This window comes from Saimiri boliviensis, chromosome 5, assembly GCF_048565385.1.
Source record: "Saimiri boliviensis isolate mSaiBol1 chromosome 5, mSaiBol1.pri, whole genome shotgun sequence".
In the NCBI taxonomy this organism is placed as follows: domain Eukaryota; kingdom Metazoa; phylum Chordata; class Mammalia; order Primates; family Cebidae; genus Saimiri; species Saimiri boliviensis.
This window is the reverse complement of record NC_133453.1, coordinates 143,210,651-143,237,541: the sequence shown is the minus strand read 5'-3', so window position 1 is coordinate 143,237,541 and position 26,891 is coordinate 143,210,651. Positions and strand designations below refer to the sequence as shown.

Below are 26,891 nucleotides of genomic sequence, written 5' to 3'. Positions count from 1 at the left end.
AATTATAAAGTTAAGCATATGTTAAAAAAAGTTTTTTCAGGCCAGGCGCGGTGGCTCAAACCTGTAATCCCAGCACTTTGGGAGGCCGAGGCGGGTGGATCACAAGGTCAAGAGATCGAGACCATCCTGGTCAACATGGTGAAACCCCATCTCTACTAAAAATACTAAAAATTAGCTGGGCATGGTGGCGTGTGCCTGTAATCCCAGCTACTCAGGAGGCTGAGGCAGGAGAATTGCCTGAACCCAGGAGGCGGACATTGCGGTGAGCCGAGATCACGCCATTGCACTCCAGCCTGGGCAACAAGAGTGAAACTCCCATCTCAAAAAAAAAAAAAAAAAAAAATTTTTTTTCAGTTTCTTGGTAGGCAAGAGTTAGTACAGTCCACTTCTGTCTGTGTTTTTGTGTTTATGTACACACACACCATGTAGATAATGTGTGCATATATATACGTGCACATATGTATATTACTATAATCTTTGGCATCTGTTTACAGAGTAAATAAATCAGGATTGTCTTTCTAAATATGTTTAAATATTTAAAGCATATGGGCTCTTAAATAATAACTCATAGACGTCCCAAGGGACTGGCAATTTTCTGGAATCTTGACTTATGCTACTAAATTCTGGAATGAAGAGCCTATACTCCTGGAGTATTTGCTAGAAAAATAAAAATTTACTGAACAAAAAATTAACATATGCTCAACTTTATAATTGCCAAATTCCATTCCAAACTAATAGAATCGTAGCACTTACAAAGAAAACTACGGAATTGAAAGTACTTAAAAGGTATAAATGCATGGTTTTTAAATACAAGAGAACTAATTTAAATTAATTAAATAAACCCACAATTTGACCACCCACCTTAAATCTCATTGCTGTGAAGCAGCTGAGCAGTAAATGCTCCATAAATGCTGGCTGAGCAGTCAGTAAATCTAGCACAAGTATGAGCAAGTACTTGTTAAAAAAAGAAATCATGTCTTGGGCCAGGCGAGGTGGCTCATGCGTATAATCCTAGCACTTTGGGAGGCCAAGACGGTTAGATCACTTGAGGTCAGGAGTTTGAAACCAGCCTGACCAACATGGTGAAATCCTGTCTCTACTCAAATACAAAAAAATTTGCCTGGTGTGGTGGCAGACACCCGTAATCCCAGCTACTCAAGAGGCTGAGGCAGGAGAATCGCTTGAACCCCGGGAGGCAGAGGTTGCAATGAGCCAAGATCACACCACTGCATTCCAGCCTGGGTGACACAGCAAGGCTTTGTCTCAAAAAAAAGAAAAGAAATCATGTCTTAAGTTTCAAGAAATTGAAACGAGACTATTAAAATATTTTAAAAATGAGAAAAGTTATCTTCCCTTATTATAAATATTTCCAATTTTGAAACATATACTTACTCTTTTTAGCTACTCTGACAATACATAAAAACAATTTTTAAAAATTGTGAAATATGAATGGTATGTACAAGTTTACATAAAATTCAACATATAATTATAAAGTAAACATCAGTCATTTCAATCAGGTCAAAAAAATAGACCGAAGTCAGAACACTCCCTCTCTCCCTTCATCACATCACCCTCTCCACCCACCTGTACCAGTAATAACATCCTAACTCTGTGATGACAATTATCTAGATTTTCTTTAAAGGTTTATCACATATATACATATCCTTAAAAATATAATTTAGCTATGCCTATTTGTGAATGATATGTAAATAGAACCACACACAGTATACTATTCAGTCTTGCCTGTTTCATTAACATTGTTTATGAGATTCCTCCATAGAGTTACACAATTACAGCCTGTTCATTTTTACTAAATATTCTATTACACGGCTTGGAAAAAAAAAAAACCTTTTATCCATTCTACAGTAGACAGACATTGGAGAAGCTTCAGTCTTTTGAATCTATAAAAATGCTGCTGTGGACATTTAGCAGACAGTCTACTCCATATCTGCACACACTTCTCTTGGGTATGAATTCTTAGGAACAGAAGTATCACCTGTTTGCAAAATATAAGGATCTTCAGTTAAATTAGATGATGCCAAACTGTCCTTTAAAATAATTCTATCAATGTGTATTCCTACCTGTGGTATTTAATTTGCATTCCGAACTACTAATGAAATTAAGCACATTTCGTATCTATTGGCCATGAAGATGTTCTCTTTTGTGAACCACCTTTTCAAGTTACTTTGCCAAGTTTTTGATTGCCTTTTGATGATTGTTTTATAGTAATTCTTTCATTTATTTATTTATTTTTATGGTAATTCTTTTATAAGTAGTCAATGTAAGTCCTCGGCTAATTTTATATGTTGTAAAAATATTTTCCCATTATGTGGCATTAAAGAAAATTTATCTTTGGATGAAGAGTACTTAAAGTCAAATTTATCAATTTTTTTGCTTTCCAGTTAACTGTATGATAGTGATTTTTGTCTTACATACAAAATCCTTACCTACCTCATAATCACAAAGATATTCTCCTATATTATCCTGTAAATAGCTTTATAATTTTGCCATTTACATTTAGGTCTATAAGCATCCCGGAGGTAATTTTGTATAAAATCTGAGGTAAGTTCAATTTCCTGAGTTTTCCATATGGATAATCAATTGTCCCTACATCACCACTTAAGGAGTTTGTTCTGCCACCTCTATTATATATTAAGTATCAATATATGCATGGTTCTGTTTCTGAGCTGTTATTCCATTAGTATGTTTAGCATTTGGTATTTGTGCCACTGCTACTGTATGTTAATTATTATTGCTTTAAAATTAATCTTTTTTTTTTTTTTTTGAGACGGAGTTTCGCCCTTGTTACCCAGGCTGGAGTGCAATGGCGCGATCTCGGCTCACCGCAACCTCCGCCTCCTGGGGTCAGGCAATTCTCCTGCCTCAGCCTCCTGAGTAGCTGGGATTACAGGCACGCACCACCATGCCCAGCTAATTTTTTGTATTTTTGGTAGAGACGGGGTTTCACCATGTTGACCAGGATGGTCTCGATCTCTCGACCTCGTGATCCACCCGCCTCGGCCTCCCAAAGTGCTGGGATTACAGGCTTGAGCCACCGCACCTGGCTAAAATTAATCTTAATATATTGTAGTGCAAACCCTCTCACCTTGTTCTTCGGTGTCTTCTATTTTCTCTGTGAACTTTAGAATCAGTTATTGAAATTCTTTCAAAAAGAATTTCCTGGTATTCTGATTGATATTTCATCAACTCCATAAACATTATCTATGTGGCACAGATATATATGAGATTTCTGATCCATGAATATGGTATAACTCTACATTCCTAGGATAAATCCAACTTAGTCATGATATATCATCTCTTCTACATATTGCTGGATTTAATCTCTGTATAAGTAATGCTAGATGCTTTAATAAATCCATAAATCTCAGTGGCTTAACACAATGAAAGTTTATTTCTTATTCATACAAAGCCCAAGAAGGATGTTACTTATTCTCAGTGAGCCCTGTGTGAAGTTCGCAGCCCCCAAAGACATTTATCTTATGGTTCCACATATAGGATCTCAGGGTTCCCATATGGATTCCTAGCACACAGGATGCCAAACAGGGAAGAAAGATTATGAAGATTATGCAGGAAGTATCTTACTGATCACATCTAGAAGCAGCTTGCATCATTTTCACTCCCATCTCCTTGGCCAGAGGTCAGTCCAAAGGCCATTCCTAACCACAGCGGAGGCTAATACAGAGTCTAGTTTTGTGCCCAAACAGTAGAGAAAATGGGTCATTCTGAAAATAAAAAGGTCTCCCATAAAAAATATGTGAACACAAAAAAGTAGACTAATATTTGGCTGAAGATTTTTATATTTATGTTCAGTGAAACTGGCTTCTAATTATTCTCTTTGCAACTCTTCTAGTTGGTTTTGCTATCAAGGTTAGGCTAGCTTTAGATAATAAGGAAAGTAAAGCTCTTTGTTCTACTATTCTTTTGAGGAGTTTGTGAAATACTGGAAGTATTTCCTTTTTAAAAAATCTACTAGTATTTGCTTATGGAGCTATTGGGACTTGCAGTTTTGTGGAAAACTTGACAAGAATATTCAATTTTTCTATTTTTTTATTATTACATTTGTTAAATTATATTTTTCTGAAAATCTGTCCAACGAATCAAAGTTTTGAGGCATAGGATTCTGAGATTATATATGCTCAAAAAAGTATGTCAAAATAGCCACTGAACAGAAAACTAAATGGTACTTTTGTGATCCTCTAGTTCATCTTCTACCCTTATAGAGGAGAACATTAAAAGGTAAAAGAGATCCGTGCCCCAACCCCCACACCTCACCTCACCTCAACATACAGCTGTTAAGTAACAGAACCGGGACTAGTATCTACGTCTATTGCTCTTTCCAATATGCTATGCTCAGCTGTTAAATGGACTGCATCCATCAGTCAGCAAATCAAAGGAAGAATAAATAATAGAGCTGTAATCAGGAACAACTTCAACCACTGAGAAGAGATAACATTTACTGTATATCTGGTGGTTGTAGGCACTGTCTTCATATTCTTCTGCAGTTCCTCTATGATCTTATTATCCCTATCTTCCTCAGTGACAAGTATGTGGTGTTCAGGCTACGGGTTCTCTGAATTCTAAGATCTTATCCAGTTATAAGACACTCCTAGGTTTGATGGTAAAAATCTCAACAAATGGTGATAAGATTCCCTACGTGCCCCACCCGCAACCCCAACAGTTTTGAGGCCCTTGCCTCCCAGGACCTGAATACTGAACAGCCAGGTAGTCTCAGCTCGTCAGTTTGTCACCAGAAAGAATGTAACTCTGTTCTAGACCATGTAAATGAATGCTGAGATACAGCTTATTCTCAGTGCACTGCAAAGAAAAGAAAGTTTATCTTCAAAAGTCCTGGAGCTTGGTTCTTCACTATCCCTTTTTCTTTACTAAATAAATATGTTAACTTGCCTTTTTCTTTCATTCAACAACATTCACTGAGAGTACCCTACTAGGTGCTGATATTTACTGAGAAACTAGACAGATCATTGTCCACATGAGGTTTGTAGAGGTCATCTGATCATTCCATGAAGACTGCTTTCTTACCATGGCAGCCTGATTTGGTCTTGGCCCTTTCTTCCAAAGTAGTAGGTGGTTTGATTGTAACACTGATGTACAAGTGTTAAGCCTTCCCCCTTGAAATTTTCTCTAGGTATAGAACTTTAAGTTGGATTCTACTATGTACCTTTTATAGCACACTTAAGCTATCATTTCATTGACTCCAGATGTCATTTGTTATTTGGAAAGAGCATCCTTTTGAGGATAGTCTCTATGTTTTTCTTATCTTTGTTTTCTTCTATATAGAGATTTTTTGTTGTTTTTTACTCTGCATGGGATTTGCTGAATTTCTTAAATCTAAGGATAGCGGGCGTTCATCAATCCTAGAAAATTCTGTCATTATCTCATCAAATATTGCCTCTATCCAATTCTCTGCTTCCTTCTTCTAGTATGCCAATTAAACATAGGCTATAACTTCTAAACATGGTTCTCCTTTTATTTAAACCTTTCCTGATGTTTCCCACCTTTTAATATTTGCATTGAATTCTAGATAATTTATTCTATCTTTGGTTCACAAATTCTCTCTACAGCTATGGAAAATCTACTTCTACCACGTCTACTGCATTAGTTTTGTTTATTATATTTTTCACATCTTGAAGTATTTCATTCAAGCCTGATGTGTCAATTCCTTTATAACTTCCTGTTTCCTACAGATATTTTCAAGCTTATTTCTTAAAACACAGAAAGTGAAACTGTTCTATAATCTACATTAATAATGTCATCTGAAATATACAGGAATTATTTTCTACTGTATCCTGCTGTGCCTTTTTTTCTTATATGCTTGGTCATCTTTGTATAATGCCCAATAGTTTTGAAAGGTTAAAAGAGATTTCTAATGCACAGAATAAGGCGCCTTTCTTCAAAAAGGATATAAATTTGCTTCCCCCAGCTATCAGGTCCCTAGTTTTCTTGAATGTCTTGTATTATACTTGGGACTACAATTCCACACAATGCTGGTAACTTGGTTTACAACCTCTTGGGTATGTTCTCTTTTTTTTCTTTTCTTGTTCTCTTCTTTCCCCTACCTGCTCAATACTAAATAACTCTCCTTGCAATTCTTTGGGAGTAGGAGAAGGCAGTGCATTTTCCTCTTTTCCTAAGGCCCTGCTTAAAGGCATGTGGGGATATCTATTAGGCACGTAAACTTCGAAGTGATCATTTTCCCTTTGATTCTGAATCTATCAGAACCTGAATCTCAGTTCTACAAAGTTTTATCCAGACAGGCAAATGATTCAGGGTGGCCAGAATTTTAAGTATTTCTTTACCTTTATGATCTTACCTTCTCTTAAATTTTGGCCTGGCATATTCCTTGAGAGCTCTTTGATAATGTAAAAAAGTTTTGTTTTGCCGGGCACGGTGGCTCAAGCCTGTAATCCCAGCACTTTGGGAGGCCGAGGCGGGTGGATCACGAGGTCGAGAGTTCGAGACCATCCTGGTCGACATGGTGAAACCCCGTCTCTACTAAAAATACAAAAAATCAGCTGGGCATGGTGGTGTGTGCCTATAATCCCAGCTGCTCAGGAGGCTGAGGCAGGAGAATTGCCTGAACCCAGGAGGCGGAGGTTGCGGTGAGCCGAGATCACGCCATTGCACTCCAGCCTGGGTAACAAGAGCGAAACTCCGTCTCAAAAAAAAATATATTAAAAAAATAAAAAAAATAAAAAATAAATAAAAAAAATAAAAAAGTTTTGTTTTTTTGTTTTGTTTTTACAGTTTATCTAGCATTTTTAGATGTCTTCAGCAGAAGAGTTGATCCAGATAACCTAGCCCAACAATACCCAAATTTACAAAAACAAAACAACATTTTCTAATAATATCCACAACGTTATTGCGTTATTGGTTTTTGTTGATGTTTTTGCTTTTTTTTAAAAGTGAGATACAGGACAGGGTTTGGTAATTCCTCAAAAAGTTAAACAGAACTTACCACAAAACCCAGGAAATTCTACTACTAACTAGATACCCAAGAGAAATGAAAACTTATGCCCATATAAAAACTTGTACACAAACTTCACAGTACTAAATGGAAAACTATTTAGACATAGAATGAATTACTGATACAGCTACCATATGGATGAACCTTGAAAACAATATCATGTTAAGCGAAAAAGCTGAACAAAAGACCACATACTGTATTGACTCCATCTATATCAAATTCCCAGAATAGGTAAGTCAATAGACACAGAAAGTAGATTAGTGGTTGCCAGGATGTAGGGGAAGTTAAGAGTTGGTAAGAGACTGCTAATAGGTACTGGGTTTCTTTTTGGGTTGATCAAAATGTTATGGAATTAGTGTTCATGATTGTACCAACTTGTGAGTACTAAAAACCACTGAAGTGTATAATTTACACTGGTGAATTTTATGGTATACAAATTATATATCATTTAAAAGAAGAGAAAAAGTTAATCTCAGGTATGTCTACCATATTTCAGTAAGTAATTAAAATATGCATTCAATTTCACATAATAGTGAAGGATATCTGGAGCAATGATTTATAAAGATACAAGGTAATGTGATAGTACTACCATAGTATTAATGTGATAAATTAGGTTAATGAAAGCTCTGGGAATGTATACTATGATCATGAATAGTTATCACATTGGAAATCGTATCATATTGTCCTAAGATGCACTAGTCCCATCTTAATTCAAGTGTTGCCAGCAATTCTATTCAAGTAATTTCATGTATTTACAGTATCCACCATAGTGGCCACTAGCTACACTAATACGCCTCATTGAACATTTCAAGGTATCTCTCCAATTATCATTTGTGTTCATCATGTGCAGAATACAAGCTGCATAGGGTTTGCTATTTACAAGATTTTCCAAGAATGTATATACTGCAATAAAGGAGAGGCCTCTATACTTAACCTTTTTACATATGTTTACTTCTCTAAAGGTTGGAAGTAATATATATTAGCAGGTGTGGAGGATGGGGAGATAAGGAAATAAAGTCATCATTTCCAGTATTACAGATTAAAAAGAGTCACCTCCTATGATTGAGCGTTCCTTTCACTTAAACATATTTTATATTTTTGTCCCTACTAGATCTTGTAAAATTTGATGAAGTCTTAATTAAGAATATCATAAACGAGTGAATGCTGAAGTACACAACACTTCCTTTAGTTCCATTTTATAGGTCATTATTAAGCTGTGTGCTGAATCTTTACTGAGCACTGTGAAAAATACTAATGTTCCTTAGCAAAGTCTTTGCCTCAAAGGATCTACAGTCCTTCTTGCTCTCTTTGGATGCAGCTTCCTCATCAGTTAAATGAAGTAGGGAAACAAATCAGAGTTTCCTAACTGTTTTATAACACAAAAACCCCTTTTCACAGCATTATTAGGTAAATATGTATATATATAAAATATTTAAAAAACAAATTACACTCAAATTTTCTATAAATCAATTTTTAAAAAGCATGATGTGGCAACATATTTCTTAGAACACAGCCTAACCCTTCACTTTAACCTCCCCTCTCAATTCAAACCAAATGGAAATGCATTCCTCTTTCTATAATTTTCAGTATTACTAAAAACCTATCATAGTAGATGAGATAATTTAGTTTATTTTAAAAAGCTACACACTTCGTTTAAAATGCTGCTTATCTGCTGCCAGATTAATTCCTGCAATAATGATTTGACTACTTAAAACTTTTAAACATCCCTCCAAAAGCTGTTCAATGCCTATTGGACAAAGAGTAAATAACACAGCTGGGTATTCGAGACCATCTATCAAATACATTAAATTTGTCTCTTCTTTACCTTCAATTATTCCCCTACACAAACCCTCTATTCCACAAACATTTTGTATATGATGTAAGGTAAATGCTATATCCTTATAGAAAAAATATATATATATGGATATCCAGGTTTTCCAGCAATATTTATTGAAAAGACTGTCCTTTTCTCATTGATTTACCTTGGCTCTTTTGTCAAAAATAAATTAACCATGTAACTATGGGTACCTTTCTGAGCTCTCTATTCTGTTCTATTGAACTACATGCCTATCCCTATGCAAATACCACACTGTCTGAATTACTTTAGTTTATGAACCACGTGCCTATCCTATGCAAATAACCATGCTGTCTGAATTCCAGGGATGTAACATCTGGCTAGAACAAGCCAATCAGGACATTCTATCCTTTCTCTACCACTGTATTTAGTGTTTAGTGTTTTCAGAGTGGGAGATAGAGATGTAACTTATTTAAACCGTACAATTAGAATTAATATTAGAACATTTGCTGTGGATTCTGGGACACAACAGATCTGATACTTTACACTAGGCTGAACAATATAGTAACCAATAGCCACACGCAGTTAAATTAAAATTAAAAAGATTAAAAACTCAAGATTTTCAGTTGCAATAGATACTCAATAGCTACACCCAGTCCTACTATATTGGACAAATATGTAACATTTGTATTACTACAAATTCTATTAGATAGTGCTGCTGTAGATGATGCTATGTGCCACATAGACGGCCTAGAGCTGCCACTGCCATTTTACCAACACGAAAAGGCCAGCGTGAAGACAACGCTGATACATGGGCAAAGGCAGACACCCGGAGCCCACTTGAACAGAGCCGACACCTGGAGCCCACTTGAACAGAGCCTAATTTCTACCACACTGCTGAGATTTTTGTTACATGACATAACCAATACCCCTATTTTTAAGACCAATTTCATGAGATCTTCTGTAGCCTGCATGTGGAAGCAACCTAACTAATATGATATGGTTTTCAAAATGCTTTCACATACATTACTTTAACTGATCGTCAAAACTCAGTAAGATTTAAAAATTTAATACTGCGCTCTCTGCTCTATTAAACATTGAGCTTACTAACCCAGTACACTAAGCATTTAATAAGTAAATGAAAATATAGTAAATATATGCTAGTTAGAATACTAAATAGATATTTACTTTAAATAACTAATAAGTGACATATTAAATAGGATTTGAGAGTCTAATATCAAATAACTTTCAAAAAATATCTAAAACGTTAGTTTATACTGTCCTACAGAATGTAACTGATAGGTTTTTAATAGACCAAAGTAACAAAACCATTTTTAAAAACTTAATTCAACTATACAAATGTGGAAGCCACAATAAAAATGTTTTAACTACATACTATTGTGGGATAATCCTATATGAAGACGGATGGCATGAAAAAAAGCAAGCTAATGTTTTGAATTCCTCTACAAACACTAGTTGCTACTTCTAAGTTCTTTTCTCAGAGCATAAACATTTTTAAGGTTTGTGAGATAGATTCTGCAAACAACACTTAAGCCCGGAAATTACCACAAAATAAACCAGTTTTTTGAAAAGAAAATTTCTATGAAAACAAAGCATCACAGAAAAATACTCTCCACTGAATTACAAGAGATAAATTCCAACATGCATAATAAAGCTTTGGTTTATTCTAGAGGGCCTAAGCATGTAGCTGCCTATTTACCAAGTTTTAAAAATCACTAACATTTTAAAAACAATATGGAAGGCTTACCTTCTCACGTTTTACTGCAAATGAATTAAAATGAGAAACTACAAGAAACACTCTTCGAAGAAAAAAACATAATCTCATATCAATTACCTAAACATATAATAATATTCTTTATAAAATACCCTTAGCATACACAATCAGCGAAACATGTTACAAATTTGAAAATCAACCAACTAAACAAAAACCTAGAAAATTACAAGATATATCTCCTTTTCTAAATTATAATTCACACCATCATTTGGAATTTTTTTTTTTTACCAGTACAGCACAACTGCATAACTGTAAATTAAAAAGTTGAGTTATGACTAATCTATGCAAGAAAATATCTTTCTGTAGAATCTAGATCCCTAGAGTCTGAAAACAGAGCCATAAAAATAACTTCAAAATAAATATGAAAACTATACAGCCGTCTCCTTAATTTTAAATTGTATTTGAAGTGCCAGGTTTCACAGAACTGTGTGTCTGCATTAGCCATCTATATGCCAGAGAACTGAAATATCATTTAGACTATATACATGTTACTATACAGGCAGATACAGAACAATGAGAAACACAGGAAGCACCTAGTATTTTCTGTCCTAAATGAGTTTCTGGCTCAACTAGCAGTATAATATCTTACAATATTTATATGCTTAATGATTAATATTTCATCAGAAACAAAAATCTTGGCATTCTAAGGGTCTTAAATTGATATTGAAGTGTATCTAACTAAAGAACTTCCACCATAAGATAATAAAATAGACAGCATATCACCTTATTAAGAAAAAGGCAGCAATAGGGCCAGTTACCACTATATTCCCAGTATCTAACACAATGCCTGGTACATAGTATGATAAACATCAATACAATAAATTTAAAATGTAGAACTAATACATTCAATACTTTTTTTTAAACTCTTTTCCTTTTCCTTCATCTCCCTTCAAAAAATTACCATGGAGTTCTAATAACTTACTGCATGGGAAATGCAAGGAGAAACCTAAGCAGCTATTTTATTAAGCTCTTCCAGCGGCTATCCAAACCTGCAGGATAGAGTGAAGGGCCTTATATAGCTCATGAGGATCTGGTTTACTTCTCAGGTCTTTAACTAGTCCACTCTTCACACGATACTACAGTGACACTTGGCTGATTTCTACTTCATAAACTAACTGCAGAGTCTCATTTCCTAATTTTCACATAAGCTGCCTTCTAACCTAGAGCATCTTTCTTTTCCACCTACCATATCCTTTAAAGCTGGGGTCTCCAACCCCCGGGGGCACAGACCCTGTTAGGAACTGGGCTGCACAGCAGGAATTAAGTGGTGGGCAAGTGAGTATTACTGTCTGAGCTCCGTCTCCTGTCAGATCAGCAGTGGCATTCGATTCTGATAGAAGCATGAACCCTACTGTGAACTGCACATGGAAGGGATTCACGCATGCATTCCTTATGAGAATCTAATACCTGATGAGCTGAGGTGAAACAGTTTCATCTCAAAACCATCTCCCTGCCCCCATCCCTCCCACTACCAGTCTCCATCCCTGATGCCAACAAGGTTGAGGACTGCTGCTTTAAAGGACGCTGGTGATAACAACACCTCTAGAGGAAGTTTTCTCTAATCACTTTCTCAATCCTCTTTATCTCCTCTTCTCATTGGTAAAATTTGACCAAAGCATCAAATATCTTCTGGAGAAAAAAGAACACTTTATCTGATGGTAAGTACTATTAATAAAATACTCAATCCCTGACACATATGACATAAAAAGAACACATAGGTATCCATCAATAATCACAAGAAATGCATTACAGAAATGTGAGTTATATATACAAGTGATATCTATCTTCTTTTCCTCCCTCCATGAACTCTCATTTGTTTAACAATGACATCAGCCTCTAATGGAGAAAAATACGACCTCAAGACAAGAAAAACCACACTTAGAGATGCATAGTGCCTTATAAAAAGCACACAAATGAAAACCAATAATTGTATGCTATATAATATTCAAATGCATAACAATATAAAAGTAGTAAAACTGAAATTACAAGAGCTATGGTAACTGCTGTGTGAGGTGATGGTGCAGTGACATGTGGGAAGAGGAGCAGAGCCATGAGGATTGTGTGCCTCACCCTGTGAATCATCATCCTGCTGCTTCAGGCTCTGTTAGGAATAAAAGAGCAGGGTAGGGGACTGGAGGTGGAGAAAAGCTTTGTCTTATCTTCAGATGTCTCATTATTTTCTTCCCTTTCCCTGTTGTTGCACTGCAGCCCTGTAAAACATGAGGCAAGCCTCTTAAATACTCCCTGTCTGTTCCATTCCTCATCTATAACATGGGGAGAAAAGATGACTGGCTCAAAAAGCCTCTGAGAATATTATACATAATACTGTCAGAAAATCCAAGCATAATCATGCCTCTGCTTTTGTAGGGTCAGCACTAGATGATCTTAGGAGGTAAGTCATTTAACTTTCTTTTTTGTTCATCTAAGAAGCCAATTACCACCTCCAACTCATTCCCACCACACCTTAAAGAAGCACCCCTCAAAGAAACTACCCTCGCACAAGCTCTCATAACCATGTAGAATTGAACTGAAACGTAACCTACTAGAAATGCATTCCTTAGGTGCAATCCACACCAATACTGCACACTAGTTCAAATTACTTTTCAGAAAGTTTAAAAAATGACTTTGTGCTTGCTGTTTGAAATTATTTCACGGGATATTCTTGAGGATAAAAATGTTTAAAAAGGCAGACAGTCACTCCCAAGAAACTGTCAACTTGAAACATTTAATCTATAACTGCACTTAAGGCAAGTTAATTCAAATTAATTCATGAATGCTTAGGCTTCATCTCAAAAGCTGCAGATTCAGTAGAGCTAAGGTGGGACCAAGAACTTGCATTTCTAGGAAATCTCTGGGGATGCTGATGCTGTTGGTCAGGGTACTACACATTTTGAGGATCACTGATTTTAAATAATGTATTCTCAAGCATGATCACTGTCACTAACATCTGCTTTTATTTTCTAATTGATAGATGCATCTTATATTGATTCCCTATCTTCCTTTCTTTTAGATATGACTTCCAAATTCTTTTGTAATTTGAAAATAGGCAGGGATTTTTAAGTCTCAAACAGATTTTCTCTTTCTTCAGAATCCAATTATCAATATCTGACTTAATTTATCACTGTGCTTCCATTGCCTCAACTGTGAAATAAGGGCAACAATAAGGAGTCAATAAAAAAATTCAAATAAAATCTTTACTAGACCATGTTAAGTGATTAATGAATATCTATTCTTATTGCTATTATCCTCACTAACTTTCCATTCATTATTGAGGAAAATTTGATTGCTATATATTATACATTATTGGTATATATATATATAATCTTATCTATTTATGGTAAAATGTTCCAGAGCTCCACTGGATGAAGTAAACTAGGGAGCAAAGGGAAATAATGTCACAAACCTGGATTCTAATCCTGGTTCTGCCACTAAATTGCTACATGACTCTGGACAATTCATTTTAAAGTGCATTCCAATTTTTCCTTCTGAAAAAGCTTACCTTGGATATGAAGATTAAGTAAGATAATGCAAGAAGAATTTTTTTTTAAAAGCGCTGTAGTAGTCGTATGGTGAAAAGCTCCTCTCTTTGGGAATAGTTCCCAAGACATTAACAAGAGAGATAAATGACCATGACCCTTTTACTTACATACTTAAATGACAACACAATAATCTGAATTGCCACACAAATGATTTTAGAATGTTACCAAGTCATGGTTATTTTAAAAATATAATGAGCAGGAATATCTAGTGTTTTCAATAGTTCTGCCAAATGACAGGAAAAAACATGGGACACAAAAGTAATCTCAGGTGTTTTTTAGGTAGCATTTGCTACAATCCTCACCTGTTACCTTTGCAGAATCCCAAAGCCTCTGGCTTTAATTTAGTATAAATTCAAATTACACACAAATACATGTGTAACGGCAACTGCTTGTGTTGGTAATTTCCATCTTTTGCTTCCTGTACTCTAGGACATATCTAATATTCCTCTAAAATTATATAATATAGTTCGTGATTTTTTATCTTAATTTTACTTAAAAGAAAACTGAAGAGTTATAACATTTCCTTCATACATACGAATTAATTACTACGTTTTACAGGACCAAACCAAAGTCTGACACCTACTTTTGTATCAGTGCTTAATAACTTGAGAAGATAAGATATATGCCTTTGATAACATACTGTGTGGAATATTACCTAACGAAATATGGGAAATAAAGTTATAAAACTCATTTTTTGTAAGGAATACAGTACTGAAAAGCAGTGTGGAAACATTTTAAAATAAGATGTATTTCAAACACAGAAATGTCCTCCTTCATTTCAAATAAATTGAGTTATGAAGTCTCTTATGAATCTTACCCTAATGGCAATTGCTTAATAATGTGTAAGTTTGCATTATCATATATTAAGCTTTTTTAATGAGGGGATATACACATCCTCAAGATATTACAGACCTTAATTTAAAATACCTAAATGCAATTTAAAATATGTAAGTACAAATTAAAAAAAAAACTATAGAAATAATTTATAAAATTTTATCAAGTCTAACCAAAGTTTAAAAATTAAAATTTTATATTTAAAAAACTAGTTTGAAAACAGTTAATATGAAATGAGACAGAACAAAGATAGATGGATTTAAGTCTATAAATAAAACTGAAACACAGAAAAGAGCACCATGTTTACCTGTTTATAATCAACAATATTCAAATACCAACTAGTTTTAATATACTGTATTAATTTTGTAGTACTCTCACAAAACATACTGTATCTAACTCCACAGACCTAATACGTGTGAATCCTTGTACTACAGACTATACAGATGTGGTTAACAGCACAGTGCATCTATCCTTCTTCACAGTACATCCTCAAAGGGCTTGTATATTTGATACAATAGAGGAGGAATACATCTACTGAAGATGCCATGTTAATATACTCAAGGCTTTGTCAAAGCATATTTCAGTAATATAGGGAAAGTAAAATCCTGCTGATTTTAAAGACTAACATATACGCAAATGGAAATAGGTGGAGTCAGGTGATAGGCCTTAAGGAAGTTGTTTTCAGAGTCTGTGTATCTCCTAATAAAACTTGACTCAGTAGGACTTTACTATACAAGAAGTATGAATTAAGCCTTCTAATGTGTCACATAATGACACAAACTCTGAAGTATATTGGTCATGAACTTTAGAAAACACTCTAAAATAGATCAGTTATAACTGTTTATGCCTCCATCTTCTCATGTTCTCAACCACATGAGATGACTAAGTATGGCTAAGTAGTCCAGGACCTTACCACCAACTTGTTCCAAGTTTTTACAAATATATATAAAATCTTCAGTTGGTAAAAGTATATCTCAGTGGTTTACCAAAAATGGGAAGAATATTCTTCTGGCCTGAATTAGGAATCTCTAAATAAGATCAACTTGCAAAGCACATAGAAGACCCTCAAATATTTGTCAAATGAGTAAATGGGCATCAAAAAGTCTGTTTCCCATTAATACAACTTCCTGAAAACAAACAGTGAAAAAGGAAAAAAAAATGGCATTCCAAAAATATCCTTAAATGAGATACCTATAAAGCACTTAATTTTTACAAAGTGCTTTACGGGTATATCATGTAAGGATATTTTTGGCCCGTAAGAAGCTCCATGTAAGTATCTTCATTACTGTTATCCTGTAAACTTAATATGGACCATGGCAATCTGTACAGATGCATCAACATAAGCCATTACCACCACTGGCCAAAAGAATTCATATGTGAATTGCACTACTAGTGAGGATGTAGGTTGTATCATCTTCATATGTGAAAAAAGTTCTATCGTACAAGTTTAACAACCACTCTCATAATAAAAGTTGACTCAGTAAGGCTTTAATATACAAGAAGTATGAATTAAGCCTTGTAATTTATCCTACCACAATAAATTAATCCCTGATAATCCAATGTGTCTATCTACTATATTTATGTAATTTACAACTTCATAAAGAACTATTAATGTGATTTGTTTTAACTTATTTTGAGGAAATGCAATTAAAAAGAAAACATCAAAATCCCAATTGATAATTGAGCTGCAAAAGTTTTCCTTTATATTGAAACAGACTGTAATATAGAAGACTGCTTAAAATAACGTGTTTGGGATTTGCTCTCTTACACTTTGTTGATCACAACAGATGAAGACTGAGGTAGTCTGAAAATTCTGTGAGGATTAAATCAGACTACATTCTCCATATTCTTTAGGGAAGTAAGCTTTAGGTAGTGTGAAGTACCCTCAACTTCCAGGGACCAAGAATAACAACTGCTGCAATGAAAGAGCAGAGTAGTTAGGGTTAAGGAGGTGGTTGTCTCTATAATGAAACTAGCTGGAACACCTATTTGCTGACATTATCAAAGTTAACTCTACTGGTCTGAGTTGAGGCAGTGCTTTTGATGAAACGTATAGGTTTATAAGATAAGAAGCTATTTTAAACACAATAGGGTTATTCTCCATTTCAAAGAAATTCAGTTATGAAGTCTCTTAACAAAGCTTACCTGAATGATCCCCTAATTTACAAATTACAATAAAAATGTACTCATGACATGTAACAGGGAAAGGTCTATTACATAGTGTTATAAATAAATGATAACATATAACATAATTTATAAATGACAAATTTAACTGCGTCAAGGGGTTTGGCTGAACTATGTAGTTTAATCAAAGTTATCAACAAAAGTAAAATAAAAAATTTCATATACAATTCAGGGGATGTTAACAGCGGTGAGCCTCATAAATAAAACTGGGATAAGTCAAGCAACAGAGCTGAGTCCTAGCTGTAATTATGCTGTATCTTTACTTCTCATTTGAAAAGAATGGCTAAAAAGTAACAAAAAATTCTTTATAAAATATAAGTAATATTTTTGTGTGTGAGGGACAGTTAAGGCAAAGAAGTATAGGTAAAATTTAAAATGCATTTTCAGAATAACAATCTGTGAAGGCAAATAAATTAGATTCCTATATAACAAAATATCTAAATTATCTTTAATTTCAAATATTAGAAATATAATCTAGATTAGGATTCCCTTTGTTCTTTTATAGTTGTTTTACATGATCTTCACATGGTTTCAGTAATTTCACCAATGAAATGTCTAATTTAAACACTTTTCTATTAAAAATTAGCCAAAATATGCATCTTTCAAGTAACAAAAAATTCCTCCATTGAATAGAAAGAAAATAAAACCTCTAAATATAAACAAAAGAGCCAAAAGTAACTATGAAGCTAATTTAAAATGTAATTAGAAATACACATGGCAAAGTCATCTTACAGAAGATATTGAAACAAGACATAAAGGGGGGAAGCATACTGGTTTCCATTTTGAAGGTTTTATTGTAAAATGCTATTTCTGAGAAGATCATTCTAAAAAAATTCCTTTTCGTTTTCACTTGATTAGATTGCTAGAACTATGAGAGCTATCAAATAGGCAGCGATAAAGAAAATGAGGACTTTCTCCTCTTCTCCAACTAAAACACTATTAACAAAGTGAATATTATTTACATGATTCTTTTTTTATTAGTGTTTAAAGTTGTGACTTGTCAATGACATAATGAAATGATTAAGATATATCAAAACTGTAACTTCATACTGTCCAAAAGTGATACGGTCTCTTACAATATTAATTTTAAAACTCATACAAAATAATCATAGATGAAATGTTAGATTATGCTGTTATACATGGTAAAACAACACAGTTTACTTTGTTTGAATGAATAGGATATGTTTATAACACAAGTGAGTCACTATACAGCAATCAGACTCTTCTAAGAAGAATCTAAAGAGTCTATATACCTGATTTATGTTTTAGATGTAAAAATCATTCTGACAGTTAATGCTATTAAACAAGATATTTCAATATTACTTGCAATTCACTCATTACTAGATATATGTGTTACCTCAACAATATCCGAGTTGGTTCTGCTTTCATGAGGTTCATTATATTCTGTATACTTGAGAAGAACTTTGTCCATATCAGTACTAGCATATTGAAACAGTTTGTTAGAGCTGTTGAAAATGATGAGTGCTATTTCACAGTCACAGAGCACACTAAGTTCATAGGCTTTCTTCATTAATCCAAACTTTCTCTTTGTAAAAGTGACCTAAACAATAAAAAAGGTATATTTTTATTAAAAGCATTAGTAGTACTTGAATATAGTCTATCTGAAGATGAACCTTCTTTTTAATACTGAGTCAGATTTCAAAGATGGAAAAGGTTCCTAGCTTCATGCTCCATATGAGCCTTCCTACTTCCATTGTGCTACAGTCCTACATTTGTTTTGTATATGCAAGCTCTCTGACAGAGCTGTCTCCTGGGGAAGTATTTCTTTATCCTTAGCTGCCACTCCACTACAGAGGCTGAAGGATCACAGTAGGAAACAGTTGATCAGTTTTCCTTTATCCTTCAGTTAAAACTGTTACCATCAGTAACCCCAAATCCCAGCCAGGTAATCTAGCATCACTCAGACTTTAATCCCTAAACAACTAAATACATCCACTAATCTAACATATTTATCCTCCCTCCCAAGCCCTTCTTTATTGTTCCCTCTGAAATTCACAGCCTGGGGTCAGCAAATTCCCCTAAGTCCTCAAATTCTTAACTGTTTCTTTCTTTAACTGAAACCTGTTACCTGAAATCCTAACAGAGACCACCCCCCCCAAATTTTAAATTTACATCCCTCATACTGACTGCAGACCCTAAAAGGGATGTCTTTTTATGCTCTGTATTCTCTCTTCCACAGTACTGTCTTTCCTTTCCCTTCAAGAACTTTAGGAATTTTGAAGCTTATGACATAAAAAAAATTATACCACCCAACAACTCTCCTTGGGGTAAGCAAGAGTTACCCTTGATCCTTCTTCTAATAAGGGATGGGAAAGGAGGTGTAAGGGAACTTTCCATACTTTCTGCTCAATGCTGTTGCGAACCTAAAACTTTTCTAAAACACAGTCTATTTTAAAAAGTTTTTAAAAATTAGAATATACTTTTGAATAATCTTTGGAACTGTGAAACAACATAAAGTTCAGCAATTTTCCCCATGGATATCTGTCATACGATTTTCTTCCTATAAACTTTAACTATTGGCCTAGACTTAAATCAGTTATTGCAGTAGCTACTGAAGAAGTACAGGATCTCCAGTATCACGAGAAGCAATTACTGCCACTAGAAATTTTTTTCATGGACATAACTTTAATATCCTCTTACAATTACAAGTATAATATGTATGTAAAAGCAAAACAACAACAAAATGCATTCCACATGTACAATTCAAACACATTTCTGTATTTTTTAAGTATGTTTTATTTCCTATGTAGCATGATAAAATTAAACAGTAGTATAGTAGTTCAATGATTTTCACTAAATTTAAGCAAAGTATCTGTTTTCTCCCTATGGTAACACCATAACCATTTAACATCTACACATCTTAGCATTTAATCACTTTAATCACTCTTAATTTTATGCAGATCTAATCTCTTCAATATTCTCAAAACCTGGTTTCCCCTGTATTTAGCAAGTGCACAAAGCACAATACTCCATGTATTATATGACCGCTCAAATATTCTATTAGCTAGTAAGCTGAATGAAAATAGACTTCAGAGGTTCTTTAAATTTTCATTTAACAAGATAATTTAACCAGGCAATACAGACCAGGCAATAGAACCTGGTCTGTTCATGATACATATTTACATGTAAATTGTGCTATATATCCAAATCACCTTTAATGAATCTTTGAATACTGGCCTATATTTGATACTTTAAAATTCTCAATATAAAACAGAAATTACAAGTAGAAAAAACTCAACATTTGTTGATGTACTTGTTTTTACAAATAGATTTTGGCAACAAACGAAAACAAAATAGAATACAATGGGGAAAAGCAATGAGGGAAGAAATGAAAAAACACCCTCAATTATGACAAGAGTATTAAGCCTTAGAAGATGAGATTATAACAAAATATAACAGTCACAAAGCAGGAAAATAAGCTGTTAAGAGTCTACATTTTGCTTTGATTTTAGTGTTTTCAGTTCAAAAGAAGTTTTTGGTTGTCATACAGAGATTTTCTTTCTACACACTAGCTTTCTAGGACATCTAAAAGTGAAAAATCAGTGAAAGCCTAATAATTAGTATGCTGTTAATTAGTAATTTTGCAATACAGCCACGTTTTAGTTCATAAATTTCATATGAAAGAAAAAAAATCTAAAATTAGGCTAGAGAATACTAACTACATAATTACAACTCAATATTCAACTTTGCTACTCTATGACAACACTTTTAAACTGATGATTTTAATTATATTAAAATGATGTCAATTCTTTAAAGTTCAAAAGAAATCACAAAATTTAGTTGTAAATTCAAAACGGAATAAAGTCATGTTTACTCCTCTCTACTCCTCTAAAAGCATGGACATATACATACATACATAATAAAAAGAGACTGGGTTTTCCTCAAGGAAAGTCAGAACACTGAACTACAGATTTTCATCTGCCAGATTTGGTGAAATTGATGAAAATGAAAGTGGATTCAGAGAATTCACACTGATTTTTTCACAAAAGTGGCAATGTACTCTGAGAGAATCCTCTGATTAGTGCTAGAAGATTCACAAGTGTGAGAAGCCCAAGAAATAAGTGGAGAATCTTGTTCTAAATGCAGAATGCCAGGCAAGGTGAAACCAAAACAAACAAACTGAAGAAAATAATTTTATAGGAAAACTATTTTTGTTAACTCACACCTAATATTAATTGCCAAAAATGTCAGAGATAAAAGACCCAAAATGTGAGCTGATATGGCTCAGAAGAGAAAAAAAATCAAATCACAACAGAGGTTAAAGCACAATAATAAAAATCAAAGAATCAAAACGGAAAACAAATTAAAATGAATCGAAAAAAGTTGTTTGTACTGTTGACAGATAATGAAGATACCAAAAAAGCCCAGGGCAATTAGAAAAGGAAAAATATTTATTAAAAAAAAAAAACAAAAAAAAAACAGAATACTGAAGGGTCATACCATTTCTTTAAAAAGTGATAAAGAATAATCAAATTCATGGCATAGTCAGATTAAGTTACTGAATGTCAAGGTCAAAGAAAGAATACTATGTGGACCAAGGCAGGAAATGAATCACTTTTAAGAAGGGAAAAAAACTCAGTCTGGTGTTAGAATTCTGGCAATATGCAAAGTCAGAAGACCAAATCTCTGTGATGTTCTGGGGAAAAGGTTCAGGCATAGACCTAGCCAAATTAGACTTCAAATATAAAGACAATAAACATTTTCTAACCTAAAAAAAAAAAAAAAAACTCAGGAAGTAGTAACAGCTATAAGCTCTTGTTAGGGGCCAAAAAATCCAACAAGCATTACTTGCTGATAAAAACCCACTCATCTGAGTAAAATGTAAGTTGAAAAAAGTTCAATGGTGCACACTCAGCTTCTAAAACAAAACTACTGTGTGGCAGTGAGTTGGTGCTAAAAAAATTTTTGTTGAATAAATCTATGAAGGAATAATGAAGAAAAACTGAGAAACCCCAGAGGTTATGATGGAAAATGTACAGGGTCAGGGGTGTGGAGGCTCATAGCCTGGAGAAGAAAACAGCCAGTGGAGCTATGAGAAGACAAACTTTTAAAAAAGCAGTTTGGGTTCAGCTTCTGCTTCTCACCTCCATTGCCTCAATGCCTGCCACCTCACAACAGAACTAGCAGCCATGCTGATGCAGACAGATGTCCTCCAGAATAAAACCTGCGCATTGAATAGAAGCTCTGCTGGAGATAGGAGTTGAAGGTATCAGGTAGAAACTGACTAACCTCTAGCAGTGTGACTTCTCAACCATACTTACTCAGAACCTCTAAGTTTGGTAGATTACCAGGTAGAGAGAGTATCTTCTTCCAATGTTTTTCTCCTGGTGAGGGGTGGGGGGTTGCTCTGTGTGGAGCTGCAATCACACTTCTTTTCGCATACTAGCACTTCTTTAATGCCTGGGACCCTCTAACAAATTTGTATGATCAACTAGGATGATGTAAACTAGTACAAATATATACAAGATCATAGGGAATAAAAAATCAACTAGACTAGCAAGTCAAGAGATTTATCAGACTAGATAAAAAAACAAAATCCAGCCTTTCATACTATCTGTAAAAGACATACCTAAAACATAAGGACACAGTAAGGTTGAAAGTTAACAGAGAGATTCAGACCTATGAAGAAAATACTGGCTGGGCACCATGGCTCACACCTGTAATACCCGCACTTTGGGAGGGCCAGGTGGGAGGATCACTTGAGCTCAGGAGTTCAAGACCAGCCTGGGCAACATGGTAAGACCTCACCTCTGCAAAAGTACAAAAATTAGCCAGGTGTGGTGTGCAATGCCTGTAGTCCCAATTACTCGGGAGACTGAAGCAAGAGGATCACTTGAGCCCAGAAGTTCAACGCTGCAGTGAGCCACGATCATGTCAATGCACTCTGGCCTGGATGACAGAGCAAGACCCGGTCTCAAAAAAAAAAAAAAAAAAGGAAGGAAAGAGAGGAGAGGAGAGAAAGGGAGCGGAAGACAGAGGGAGGGAGGAAGGAAAAGAAAAGAAAAAATAAAAGGAAAGGAAGAAATGTGTAGCTATATCAAGGTGAGATAAGGCAGATTTAAGACAAATATTCCTTACTGAGGATAAAGATGGTCAATATGTGTGGCAAAATTCACTGAGAAGGTACAACTCTAAATATGTATAAGTCTAATGAAACAGTCCCAAGATGTACAAAACAATAAGCATTAAATGAATAAAATAAACAGAGAAGTTGACAAATTCACCATTGTAGGAAGTACAATTATTGATAGGTCTCAATGAATGAAAAACAAAAAGTCACAAAGAATACAGGAGGTTTGAACATAAAGAGAATGACCTAAAAGATACATGGAGACATGCATTCAACAATTAAAGAATACGTATTTACCCAACTCCACTTGGAACATTCAAAAAACCAACCATGATTTAGGAAATAAAGCAAATCTTAACACACTTTAAAAGGCTCACAATCTACTGAAATAAAGGCAATAGGAACCACTATTGTGCACTGTGATAAGCCTGTCATAATAGTGCTTACAAAGTGTTTTGGTAAAGACTGAAAGATACTGTCTGAAACAGAGACAATACATACAGAATTAATATCCAGAATATGTAAAGAACCTCTAACAGAAAACAATCAAAATCATCAACCCAGTGCAAAATAAGCAAACTACCGTCTGGGCATGGTGGCTCATGCCTGTAATCCTAGCACTCTGGGAGGCCGAGGTGGGTGGACCATGAGGTTAAATAACAGATCAAGACCATCCTGGCCAACATGGTGAAACCCTGTCTCTACTAAAAACACCAAAATTAGCTGGGCGTGGTGGCGCATGCCTGTAGTCTCAGCTACTCAGGAGGCTAATAAAGGAGAATGGCTTGAATCCAGGAAGCAGAGAAAGGAAAATGGCTTGAACCGAGGAGGCGGAGGCTGCAGTGAGTCCAGATCACGCCACTGCACTCCAGCCTGGCGACAGAGCGAGATTCCATCTCAAATAATAATAATAATAATAATAAGAAGAAGAAGAAGAAGAAGAAGAAGCAGCAAACCACAAAAACAGGTTGCATTTCACTTTCCTAAGACCAGAAAAAGTATAAAATAAAATTTAAAAGGGGACGAAGATAGAAAAAATAAAGGAGAAAGAGAGAGAAAAGAAAGACAGACAAGACAGAAAAAAGAAGAAAAGGCAAAGTATATGGGGAAATAGGAATTCTCATACTAAATTACCACAGTGTATCTAGTACTATCACTTTGGAAAGCAACTTGAAAACATGGTGAAGGTGATGATGGACAATACTCAGCCTAGCAATTCCTTCGAAAGTATTTGTCACAGAGAAACTTTTACCCGTGCATAATGCAATAGGTCAAGAGATGTATACTGCAACACTGTTTATAACGGTAAAAAATTAGAAACAACGTAAATGTTCTTTGAAAGATGTATTGATGAATGAATTGAAGAATATTTATTCCTACAACTAGCTGTACTGAATGAATAAGAGCAGATGGATCTTAAAACACTACACTGAGTGAAAAAGCAAATGAAAACGTCATTATGTAAAACTTTAAACTCACATTGAAATAATACTAAATAATACCTGCTGAAAAAAACAAATATAAAGAAAACACAATGCAAATTCATAATAATGATTATCATGAGAAAGAAATTAGGAAGAGACTAGAAAAAATTAACAGAGACCAGTAAATCTCTAATTTCTTCACTTTACAAATAAAAATAAAAACACATGTCAGAACTGACATGTTACCTCTGGATAATGAATATAGCAGTCGTTCAAATATTGTTCTCTATATTCTACCTTTGGAACCTTTGGGAAAAAACTTATTTTTAAACTGCTTTTGTTTTCTTTTAAGTATATGAGGATGTCTGCTTCTAGGTTAGAGGGAGTAGTTGTTGGAAAGCCAAAGAACCTACTGAAATCAACTAGTAAAACAGGATGAAATACAACAAATGTCTGTTTAAAGACATCAGAAAGCTGCTGAAGCAGGAAGACTGGAGATGCCAAGATTCTACAGTATCTTTCACACACAAGGTCTGACGGCTCATTAAAAAACCACCAGACATGTCAAAAGACTGAATCATGTAATTGAGAACAAAGAGAAAAAGGGATCAGATATGACTTAAAGGTAATCCACATATAGTTGTTAGCAGACATGAACTTAAAGATAACTATGGCTAATATCTTTAAAAAAAAAAAAAAGTAAAAAATAGAGAAAATGCAAGAAAACATGGGCCACTTCACATAAAAAAGTCAATAAGAAATTCTAGAATTGAAACTATATTATCAGAAATTAAGAACTTACTAGGCTGTTTTATCAATTAATTTTAAAAAGCAGGAGAACAGTTTACTAGAAAATAGACTACTAGAAAACAGGTAACTAGAAAACATTCAAACTGAAACACAGAGAAAAAAATAATAAAAAATATAGGAAGACAAAATACATAAGAAATGCATGGGACATAAAACAGTTCTATGTAACTAGAATCCCAGAGGAGGAAAAAAATGGGACACAAGCAGTATCTGAAGAGACGTGCCTCTTTTGAGTCCATCACAGTAAAAATGTTTATTAACAAAGGAAAAACAAAAGGCTTTAAAGCAACAAAAGACACATTATCTTAAAAAAAATTTTTTTTTAAAGATCAAAAGCTGGCCTCTCAACAGAAATGAATGCAAGTTGGAAGACAAGCGCTTCAAGCGCTTCAAAGTACTAAGAGAATAACTGCCAATCTAGAATTCTACAACCAGTAAAAACAGCTTTCAAAATGATGATACAATTAAAAATTATGCAGAGGATCTGAATAGACATTTTTCCAAGGAAGATACACAAATGTCCAATAAGCACATGGAAAGATGCTCAACATCATTAGCTATCAGAGAAATGTGAACTAAAACCACAAGATAACCAGTTTATACCCATCAGGAGTACTACAATAAAAAAGACGATAACAAGTGTTGGCTGGGATGTTAAAAAACTAGAACCCTGACACACGGCTGGCAGAATGCAAAATGATGCAGCCACTTTGGTAGTTGGCATTTCACAAAATGTTAAACTTAGAGTTACCATGTCATCTAGCAATTCTTAAGTATACTTTTATATATTCAGCAGAAAATAAAATTTGAGAAGAACTGTAATAATGCTTTAGAAAATAAAATACCTACTAATATAACAAAAATGTAAGACTTATTTTGAAAACCATCAACCATTATAGATAGAATTAATGAAAACCAAATGAAATCTAAACATGTTTATAGATTACAAGACTTGATACTATGAAGAATTCAATTCTCCATAAAGAGATCCATCCACCCAGCGGGAAAAAAAAATCTAAATTCCAGTAGGTTGTTTTCTTGGTGAACACTGACACTTGGTTTCATTTGGATATTCTGAAAAAAGTCAAGAATAGTCAGCCAGTTCTGCCAAAAAAAAAAAAAAAAAAAAAAAAAAGGTGCAGAACTACACTATCAGATATCAAATTACAGTAATTAAAACAGTGTAGAATTACACTGGATATACAAATAATCAAATGGAACAAAATAGAGAATTCAGAGTCTCATACATATATGGTTACTTGACTCATGACAAAGGCAACCTTATCATACAGTGAGCAAAGGATGGTTTTTGCAATAAATTGTACTGTGACAACTAAATATCATCTGGAAAATAACAAATCATGGCCCCTACACCTCAAACCAAACACAAAAATAAACTCGAAATGGGTAACA

At 34.3% G+C, this 26,891-nt stretch overlaps 1 protein-coding gene across 11 annotated transcripts in view; it reads right to left on the bottom strand.

Annotated features, from left to right (window-relative positions):
- MEF2A (myocyte enhancer factor 2A) overlaps positions 1-26,891 on the bottom strand; it is a 142,240-nt gene that overhangs the window by 52,192 nt on the left and 63,157 nt on the right. For all 11 annotated transcript variants that reach the window (XM_074400090.1, XM_074400096.1, XM_039479890.2 and 8 more), the window contains exon 3: positions 18,511-18,714. In XM_074400090.1, the coding sequence (XP_074256191.1) occupies positions 18,511-18,714 (204 nt within the window). The remainder of the gene's footprint in view (positions 1-18,510; positions 18,715-26,891) is intronic.